General features: G+C 42.4%; 1 protein-coding gene across 1 annotated transcript; it reads left to right on the plus strand.

Moving 5' to 3' along the window:
* The first annotated feature begins 647 nt into the window (after positions 1-647).
* LOC108677806 lies at positions 648-9,050 on the plus strand. Its single transcript, XM_018166094.2, has 7 exons — positions 648-1,163; positions 3,533-3,826; positions 4,639-4,824; positions 5,016-5,459; positions 5,741-5,962; positions 6,342-7,220; positions 7,677-9,050. Exons 1-7 carry the CDS (start codon positions 912-914, stop codon positions 7,929-7,931), a joined length of 2,532 nt encoding a protein of 843 aa, XP_018021583.2. The 5' UTR covers positions 648-911; the 3' UTR covers positions 7,932-9,050.
* Positions 9,051-11,334: the final 2,284 nt, after the last annotated feature.

An 11,334-nucleotide genomic window follows, 5' to 3' on the forward strand; every position in this document is an offset into this window, starting at 1 on the left:
GCATGACAAAATTTTAAGACAAAAATTTTAAGCGGTGACATAAAATTTTAAGCGGTGTATCTGTTGATTTGTTTTGTTTATATTTTGTTGTATATCTTACATACGTTAAGCAAGTTCTCAACCACCCCTCAATAAGCGGTGGTCCACTTGCACATATATACGTCCTTATGCCAAACTGGGTCAGGATGACCCGCATAAACAAAAAATTGCATAGCTATTTGGACGAAAACCCGCTAATTTCTCGAAGCGTGGGCAGCGAGAAAAAATAGTGTTAATATCTTGCTTGGAAATAATAGAGCACGATTTGATTGGTATAAATATTTAGTCGTTTGGTATACATGCAGTGGTTCGTTGTGAAGCTTACGATACAAAAAAATATAGAATGTATTCAGAAGTGCCGTATTTACTCTGTCATTTTTGATGCACTTTATAAATTTGCGACGTTTGGATGATTGGTATCAATTTGTACAACGAAGTCCTCAGTCAGCCGCCTCCACTATGTGCTCGGTTCTTGAAGCTAAACCTTAACACAGGGTATTTCTACAATAAAACCTGACGTGACTTGAGGCTTAACTCATAAACAAATACGCTTAAATCGCCACCGTTGCGATTTACCAGTAACTAAAAGATAATTACCAGTACGCTTATTGCAATACCTGTCATAAGTCTCAAAGTGCCGTTATAAAAACTTGAAAATAATTACCTTTTTTCAAGGTAATACCAATGAGAAGCTTCCAAGTGCCAAAATAGAGTTAAATGTTGATCCCCTTACTTTCAGGCAGAAGTCACACATCGTAACCGTAAAATATCGAAATTGCTCATAGAAAATTAAATACATAAGAAAAAAAGCGTCACAGTGCACCGATAAAATAACGAGATAAAATAAGAAAACATCTCCACCACTAAGCAAGATGGCCGCCGCGCAAGTGGTAATGTCGCCCGTTTGTCGGAGCGAGACACCCTTTTTCCGCCCTGGTGGCGACTTTAGCAAGGGTGGCGACTCGCCCAGCCTGGAGCGCTCGATCCGCCGCGTGATGGCCAAGTACGGTGCCGCGGACCTGGACGACGCGGCGCTGCTGCCGTCCTACCGCTGCCTCCGTCGACGCAGCCCTCAGGAGGACGACCAAGCAATCGCTGTCACTACCGAGGAGAACTGCTACAAGGTACGTGTGGCCGTATACGAGTACGTGAGTAGTGTGTAAGAGCATGTACGTAATGTATACGAGTACTAACGTAAAATATACGAGTACGTGAGTGGTGTATAAGAGCATTCCGTGATTTATACGAGTACTAACGTAAAATATACGAGTACGTGAGTGGTGTATAAGAGCATTCCGTAATTTATACGAGTACTAACGTAAAATATACGAGTACGTGAGTCGTGTATAAGAGCATTCCGTAATGTATACGAGTACTTACGTAAAATATACGAGTAGGTGAGTAGTGTTTTAGAGCATGTACGTAATGTATACGAGTACTTACGTAAAATATACGAGTACGTGCCAAATCGTGAGTTAATTTGACCGTGCGTGCTGAGCTGGAAAAGGCAGAGAGAGAAAAGAGATGAAGATGGTAGGTAGGGATGAGAGGGAGAAGTGTAGGAACTGAAATAAGGTGAAGGAGGGAGGGTTAACGATAAGGAATGATTAATGAAGAGAGTGAGGGCGTGAAGAGAGGCTGGCGTGGGTGAATTATTTTGTGGCGAGAAACTTGCCAACGCCAGAAAAAGGCCACACTAAGAGGCTAAATCACTCAGGCTATACAGCTTACTAAAAGGCTACCAAGTAGGCTAGGCATCTTACTATAGGGGGCTACTTGGTAGGTTTTCCTGCTTGCTAGGGCCTGCCAGGTAGGCTAGGCAGACTTACTAGATTCTACCTGCAGTTTGAATGAAGGCTTTAGTTCCTACAGATAGAATAACTAAGAGTTACATAACAAACTATTTACTACTCGAAGTTCATAACTGAGTTTTTTTGGTTGGCTAACTATCCTAACAAATTCTGGATGCGGGCCCGACTCTGCAACAGATGACGCCTAGGACTCGTGAAGTATGTAAATCAGCCGCTCAATGTCCTTTTCGGCCATGCTTGAAGTGCAGCCTCTAAGCAGCTTGCAAGCTCGGTTTGAATTGGCCCAACCCACCCTTCTCCTACTCCCAGGCGACAATAAAATCGGAATTCTGGTTCTGGCCAGAAAGAGATTTTGATCGGATGGTCAATAAGATTCAGAATTGCTCTAAGCTGAGTGTCGTGAGTTCTTGGCAGAAACTTAGACGTTGCCCGATTTTATGTTAAAGTATTAAGTACCTAGCAAAGCAGAGCTTGCTAAGCTGGTTCACTGGTGGCTATTGGTCAGGCTCACTCTTATTTAAGTTGGCTAACTGAGCGGCTACCAGGTGGGCAAGAAAAAGTCAGTGCACGAAAACTTCGAGAAGATCGCGAATTCCACGATAAATTTTACCTAAAACCAATTGAATTTGACATTGAAATAATAACTTTATTTACGTTAAGGGTTTTTCAAAATGTTTCTCCGTATACATCTGTGTCAGCATTGGAGATCAGGCCATCAAGCATGTTGTCGAAAAAGAGCATCGTAGAATTTTCCTTGCTTGCAGCAGGTATAGAACACACAACTCACTGGTCCAATCTTGCTGTGCCTAGCTGCCGGACCACCTCGCTGATTTCGACCAGTACTTTCACAGTTGGCTGTCGGTCTCGAACCCTCACCTCGCTTGTGATGAACCAGCCTCTGACCACCAAGCGCCGGTAACCTCAACTAACGGTTCGCATTGACCATTGTCTCACCTACCAATTACCGGAAGCTGAATATGTAAATAGCTACCCAATTGGCTACGAAGCAACGCTTAAGGCGGGACGGAATTTATAACAAATGCAAGTTCAAGGTTTATTTACTAAGAAGCTTAACAAGTAGCCTAATACGGAGCTAAGACGCGGAGGAGAGAGAGAGCGAGCTAACTGAGGGACAAAGCTCTTGATCCTAGAAGAGAAATAAGCATAGTAAGTACGCTGTTAATTAATACGCCTAATGACTACCCTAACAACGGCTTTACATGACGCCAGATTAATTATTTACAATATAAGCCACATATAAGTAAACACACACAAAAGCACAGTAACATTAACACGAAACACGGTAACGCATAACTCAGTAACAGTATTCAACAGTAACGCAAAATACAGCTCACCTAGGCGACGGTCAGGTTACTCAGGTAATCCCCTGTAAGCGAGGCACCAACACGCAAGCCGGGATTGACACAGCTACTATTACCAGCCTCTGCCTACATCAGCGCCGGTATACTTAATCTCTACGGTCCGAATGCAAGTAGGGAATTTGCAGCCTACATACAACATTACATCGCTACTCCTGTCTTATATCGATCTTACCCACTCACCCTCCGAGCAGATATCTACAAATTTTTGTAACCATATGAAAGCCTCTCACTAGTGTCACTGGATCAAACTGGTGCTATCACCCACTATACTTTTTCAGTTCAAATTAACTTGCGCCACAGATTCTGGTGGACGTGAAGGACTTCAGCGCAGGTTCGGTGACGGTGAAGGCGGTTGGCGGCAACGAGATCATCATCCAAGGGGTCGTCGAGCAGAAATCCTCCTCTTCCTCATCGGGCCCCACGTCTTCACCATCTGGCCTAACGTCCTCCTCCTCGGGCCCCACGTCCTACACTACCAGAACCGAGAGCAGCTCGAGAAGGTTCGAACAGCGCCTCATGTTCCAGGATCTCCAGACTGAGGGCCTCACGTCCTCCGTGTCTCCTGACGGCGTCCTAACCGTCATTGCCCCAAGGGTGAGTAACTATCCTCCGTGCCAGTTGTTCTTGCTTTTTGTGATTGTCCTTTAAAGCGATTAGCACTGAAGTGGTTGCTTATGAAAACCATTTGTACGTTCATCGACTAGTATTTTTTATGTGTGATAAATATTTTATATGTGATGGGGATGAGAAGGAAACTATAGAGCACTTGTTGATGGAATGTGGGGCGTATGAGAGAGAGCGTCAGTCTATGATGGAGGTGATTCTGAATGAAGCTGGTGAGATTAACGAAGTGGGGTATGACGTATGAGAGAACAAGCGAAGAGTGGACAGCAATAAGGTTACGGGTCTGTCTGAGGGAGCAACTGCGGCTATTTTTGAGAGTGTGAAGAGATAATTGGAAAACGTGCGGAGGATGAGGGAGAGGAGGAGGATGATAAGAGTGGGGTCTTGAGGGGTGGAGAGGGGAGGGTGGGAAGACAAATTTGATCGGAAGACAAATTTGACAAAATTGTTTTAGTATGTTGTTTTTTTAGGATGTTGCACAGCGAAATTTTTAAGCTTTTTTTCTTAGAATTGCTGTGAATACGTTTTATTTGAACTTTTTGTTAATATAGGAGTGTGAACTTTTAATTTTTTGACGCTAGTAAAAGAGCTTTTATGCAGCGTGTATATATGACCGGGGATTTTTAAATCACCACGCACCCCAATTCCAATGTTTATGGCGATATGTATGTTTAAGCGATTAGAATCTTTACAGCGATTAGTATGTTTATAGCTATTAGTTTTCTATATAATATGTTCTAGCAATATAACGTAAATGGAACCTCCTTCTATGCTTGAACCAGAAGCGCAACACTACCGCCGCCATTGAGGGAACTTCGGCGAGCAATCAAGAACAACTGCAACAGCAGAAACAGGTGCAACAACTGCTGCAGCAAAAACATGTGCAGCAACACCACGAACAACAACTGCTACAACAAACACAGGCTCAACAACACCAAGAACAACAACTTGAGCAACAACAGAAGCAGGTGTCTTCGATAACGACAGTAGGTTACCATTAATTGAGATGTGCGATGGTGACGCATGAATGACTTGTGTCGAGAGTAAACAATAGAAAAAGAGTAAAAATAGGATTAATCCTGCATGAACGTCAGGTAATTACTACGATGTAAAGAAAATATGTAATTTGTTTGAGATCGTTTTACTGTTGATGTTTCAGGCAAGTGATGCAGGCCGGGAACACATCGTTCCTATCGAAGTCGAGGGACAAACATCGACCACAAATCTAAGCCATATTTTAGCACCATCCGCCAGCGTGCAAACATCGGGCATTTCCAAACATTCAACCACCACCAGCCAATCTCAGACGACGTCTCACGATAACTCCACCATCTTGGAAAAACGCATGACAAACGTGCCAATAAACGTCGGAGGTTTTGGCAACTCCTTGATTCCTATCACTCCACGTGGGTCGTTCTTCAAGGACTCCTTCTTTGACACCTCACGTAGTCACTTCGAGCGAGCCGTGGACAGCGTCTTCAGGAGGCTGGCGTCGCCCCCAGGGATCCAAGACCCCCTCAACTGGTACACCCAACAAAGGTCCAGCCTCCTGCAAGATGACTGCCGAGCCGCTGTTGTCACGTCTGAAGGGAATGCTTATAAAGTGAGTTCCTGTAACTCAAGGTTGGCGAACCGTGTGGGAAATTGATGCCTAAAGATGTGTATTCTAGCTGGAGGATTGCAAAGGTGATATGCCTAAAATATAGTTTTCTACTTTCTCTTTGGACCTTTCTCTCACTAATTCTAAATTTTACGCGATTCATCACCATTGACAGTGCCTGCCATATAGTTTAACCGTTGAGTTCATGTCCAGCCCCTGTCCAGTCGTTCCTTCTTTCATGGACTGGATTCTGCCACCCGTTTACCCAGACCACTTGTCTGTAGATCGTGCTGGACGTGAAGAACTTTGAAGAAGGCACCGTCAACATCAGGGCTGTGGGAGACAGCGAGCTCCTGGTAGAGGCAAGTGTGGACAAAACGACGGGGACCTCAACGACCAAGCGACGCTACAGGCAGCGCTTCGTCACCCCGGGACCTGTGGTCTCTGAAGCCGTCACTTCTGCACTGTCCGAAGACGGCGTCCTCACCATCACAGCTCCGAAGAAGGTAAACGGAGAATTATATCATTTGGTGAGACTCAGGAGATAATTTGAGTCAAGGTACTGACCATGGAGTGTGAGCCAGGACACGGGGCCCAGGGTACTGGCCGTACTAAGATGCGACCCAGAGCATTATGAAAATCATATTCTGAAGCGTTTTTGACTCGGGCTCATCGAACATGATCTGCCAATCTTTCGTTGAATATCTTAAAGGGACGGAAACAAAGTTATGATATTTCAAGCAAATTTGAATCGAAATATATAGGTAATAGAGCCTTTCAGAGAGTAATGTAACAAATGTTTCTTTGGTTTCCAGTAATTGACCTGCAAAACTCAAGAAAAAAGGCGAAAAGTTACAATAAAGTTAAATTTTTTCTTCTTTACAGGAAGCCACTTTCCAAATTACTGAACTTAGCAGCACCGCCGGAAGCCAACGCGACACATCCGTCCTGTCTACTTCAGGCTCTACTCTCGGTGATGTCAGTATTGCAGCATCCACTGTGACGTCACCGACCCCGACAGACATGACAGGGCCATTTGAACCTGTGTTTTCCAAAATTACTGAGGATAAAAATAGCACAAGCAGCAAGATGGAGACGATGAATGCAAACCGACAATCCTACACCCAGCAATCCAGTACTCAGACCCAGACTTGTGCGGAATTGAGAGAGCGAGATGTTTCCTGCACTTCTGATATCTCGAACGTCTCTTCCATGCACACGGGAGATACGTCTAACCATGAAAAGCTTGTTAAAATTAATTATATCGACCAAAATCAAAGTGAAATCGACGAAGCAAATCGCAGAGTAGTTCCAAATCAGTTCCAGCTGATCGGTGATGTAAAAGATCTCACTGACTACAACGTCAAAGAGTCACTCAAGCAACGCAAGAGTTCTTCTAACACCAGCCAAAGTCTAAACAAACTAATTAGCTACGAAAATCCAAGCATCTTTGAGTTTCCAATCATACGTCGTGGGCCTTTCTACCAAGATTCATTTTTCAGCACGGTCCACGACCACTTCCAATCTGCTGTTCGACAGGTCCTTGATCGCTGGGTGGAAGTACCTTCGCTACTTTTCGATGGTTCTCGGAACGTGTCTCGAATGGGTGATTTTGGCCGGTTCCATAAAACATTTTCCAACTACAGGAGTATATTAGATGATGACATATTTGACGACTTCGCGTGCTACAAAAGTCTGCGGCACCTTAACGTTAAACAGGAGAACCAAGCCGCAACAGTCCGAGAAACAGAGAACGATTTCAAGGTTGGTGAACCTTGAATGTTCTAACTAAAAAGTCTATTATGATAATAATATCTATAATAATCTAATTTCTATAAGAATAATAATACTAATAATATTCATACTAATATAATAGCAATAATAATGTCTCACATTTGAATGAGTCCATGAAAGATTAGGCCATGTTACATATGTTGTGTCCATACGACAGTGAGAGGTTCCCAACCTCACCGTGATCGCGCAGTAGGTTGGGATCGGGCAGGACTTTTAGGCCCCTTGCGGTCGCCGCGCATTTTCCTTTACCGGCTGCATATCGTCAACTTATGCTACATTTTAGTCTACAATATATTATATTATTCTCATTTTATATTTAAATTAATACTGCTTTAAATTATTGTTATAAATAATGTATCAACGATATATGTAGTTTGTACAGCGTTGGCAGACGCCTGTACATGATTAATTTGTTCTCTTCCTCAGATCGTGCTGGACGTGCACGGCTTCACTGAGCACGACATCACGATTCGTGCGACCGCCCACAACGAGCTCGTCGTGGAGGGGAAGGTCGAGGAAAAGACCCACGGGTCTGTGAGAAGTTCGAGCTTCAGACGACAGTTCCTGCTGCCTAGTCCCATTAAGCTGGAGGCGGTCTACTCTGCCCTCTCTGCAGACGACATCCTCACCATCACCGTGCCCAAGAACAAAGCCCTCAGCATCACCCATGTCACCCAGTAACTACACCACGTTTTCATCAACCAATAACTACACCATGCATTTCATCACCCAGTAATAGCACCACGAGATACACCATCCAGCCAGGACTCAGATATCAGTTTTCTTTAGCAAATTGCGTTGAAGCAACATTTATTGCTGGTTGATTTAACCGAAACAACGCTCAGTCGAGGTTGATTCAACGTCATAGACCTGATGGGTGATCAACTGACACCGTCATGACCTGAAGATCAACAGATGCCATGTACCCAAAGTTTGTTTAGGGACACCAACCAGAGGTCATGCTGCAAGCACCACCCTTGACAGCAACCAAGCGCCGCCCATCTGCGACACCGAGAAATTAACTGAGCTTCCCGAGGTTCAAACCCACGGCTATAGCTCCTCTCATCTTGGTTCCGCTACCACTGTGCTATATTGTTCTTATAAATACAATTTATTATACAGCTACGCATGTGCAGCATGCTCGAGTATTTTACTTATGGTTTCGATTTGGGAAGGAACTATAAGGTGTCCGTGTACGTGTGGTTACTACATATGTAGATAATAATCTTGTTTACATGTCTTCATAGTGAATCGATTGTTTATTCCTGCCTGATAATAATGAAACTTATCTCACGTTAATGATTTACGATTATTTCTCTAATATATATAAATTAATTCTGATAGGTTTAATCTTTTTTTAAATTGTGAACATTTCGTTGATAGAAATAAGGAGTGTAACATTCAACCGAGTTCAGCTAAGTATTATTCCTGGTCCTCTCTTCTTAACAAGCAAATCAGAAACAGTTTCTAATCATAATAAAGGTCGTGAAAACGTTTCTCTTTGCCTCAACAACTTCAGCATGACGTCAAATGTTGTCTTGTCGCTGCATACTGTTTAGTTGTCAATAGTTATTGGCTTACTAAATATTTTCCTGCAGCAAAAAATAAAGGAATTCAAAACTGAGTATATAGCGATTTAAGTACTCCTTAATACTAATATTGAAAATCGTGCATATCGATAAATGTTTTTTTTTTTTATAATGACAATATCCAGCACCAACAGAGTTACAGCTTTTATTATGCTTACCAGCAGAGCTGGGCAGCGCTATTTTGAAATGTAGCGGCCGCTACCGCTACCGTTACATGCTCTAAATGTAGCAGGCGCTACCGCTACCGCTACATTGCTTTAAATATAGCGCCGCTACATGTAGCGCGCTACTGCCCACCTCTGGTAACAACTAATATGTTGACTCTAGTAACAGGCTGAGGTTGACAACATTACACCGAAATCTTTCGTACAGTTTTATTCTGTAATTTATATTTTGTTTGTATCATGTTGCTTTTAAATAATATTTAATACTGTTAAGTAAAATCTAAAGGCTTTATCAATAAATGTAGCGGTAGCGCTGTAGCCGCAAAACCTCTTATCGCTACTTAAATATGTAGCGAGCGCTACCGCTACCGCTACTGAAAATGTAGCGGCAGCTTTATGTAGCGCGCTACTGCCCACCTCTGCTTACCAGATATACCTAATTTTTGCTACTGTATATGCTTTGATTTAAAAAAAATGAACGAAATAATTATGCTATTTTCTATCCACCTTTATAATTGAACTGTGTCCTGTAACTCTGATTTAGTCTCTGAACGTCGCCCGGGTTCAGGGTTTTGTTAGGGCCCAGTCAACGTCGAACATTTACGGGGGATGGTTGTGCCTAATTTGTTCCGCTGTTTCCTTCCCTGTTATTTCTCGTGACAAAATTGCTGATTTATTAATTCAAAATCCGTCGACTGTGGGGAAACTACATGTCTGAACTCTAGAGTACTTCATTACTGCAGGTATGTTTAAACATTTTCTTAATTTTTTTGAACAGACGTGACTCCGTTACTGCTAGGATCTTGGGGAACTATAACCTATAGCAGGCAAGTGTATTATTTTCCACCGTCTTTTGGCGCTAATATTAGTATTTTATTTACCAAAAAAAACATTACCTACGAAAAAATATACGATACGAAGGTTTTATAGGAGTTTCAGTGATGCTATGGAGTACATCTTCGTCTTGTTCTCCGCGATATCTAGAAAATTGTTTGCAAATAGGTTCCTCTGGCGTAAACCAATCGTGGCGTAAATTCTTCTTACTTAATTAATTTCTTCGGCCCAGACCATTTTTTTACGATATAGCTCGTCATCCGAAGAGAATATAGTTAATTGTGACAATGTTAATGTGCAGACAGCATTGTCAAGGCGAAATGATTTCATAATGAAGGAAAAATGTTCTTATAGAATCCCAGACCTTTATATCACGATCCCAGACCTATTGCAGTAGAAATTATATATACCACACAAGCGAATAATAATGGCGTCGGCAAATGGCATCGTGGTTTTGAATTTTCATCAAGAACTCTCCCAGCTCGATACCATTTGATCCATGAGCTGCAGAAATTTGTCCTTACTCCAGTAAAGAGAGCAAGCTAATAGCGTTATTATTTTTAACTGAGTGAAATCAAGTGTTTTTATATATAAACAAGTGCACATATCATATTTGATATAAACAACTCATCCTAGATTCACCTTATATACTTAGTTGATATTTTCGAACTCATTGTGTTGCCAGACAGCTAGGATCAATCTTGAATGTATAAATCACCCTTGCTCGAATTCCACCCTGAATTTTAACAAGCAATTACATCAACACACATCATCTCTCCGGGACAGAACGGAACGATTTCCCGCGCAAGTTTATCGTCCGGGAAAGAACATCCCTGTTTAATCGACCCTTATAAGCGTTCCTGTTCAAGCGTCCCTTTTTAAGCGTCCCTGTTTAAGCGGGTAAAACTTTAGATTAAGTGCATCCAAAAAAGGGTGTTTTTTATTACATGTTTTTTGGAGTGTAGATAAAGAATCTGAAATCCGTTTTTGGTGGTCGGCATCGGAAAACCGATTTTTTCCCCCGAGGCTCTAATTCGTCAAAAAAATCGGGCAAAAATCGGCAAAATCGGCGAAAAACCTAACCTAACCTAACCGTGGTTGCAATGTCGTGGTTGCCTGCAATGTCGTGGTTGCAAGAGTATATGGGTCACCGAGGCTAAGTTAAAAACGCTATAAATCCACGGATATTGGGGCCAAGATTTAACTTGCATTTTATCTTTGAAAATATGTAAAAAAATCGGGAAAAAATCTGTTTTCCGATGCCGACCTTCAAAAACGGATTTCAGGTTCTTTATCTACACCCCAAAAAAACATATAATAAAAAACACCCTTTTTTGGATGCACTTAATCTAAAGTAATACCGCTTAAGCGTCCCTGTTTAAGCATCCCTGTTTAATCGATCCTTCATAAGCGTCCCTGTTTAATCGACTCTGTATAAGCGTCCCCGTATAAAAGCCCCTGTTTAAGCGCCCCTGTTTAAACGTCCCTGTTTAAGCG

The sequence above is a fragment of the Hyalella azteca genome, unplaced genomic scaffold, assembly GCF_000764305.2.
Source record: "Hyalella azteca isolate HAZT.00-mixed unplaced genomic scaffold, Hazt_2.0.2 contig10333, whole genome shotgun sequence".
Taxonomy (NCBI): domain Eukaryota; kingdom Metazoa; phylum Arthropoda; class Malacostraca; order Amphipoda; family Hyalellidae; genus Hyalella; species Hyalella azteca.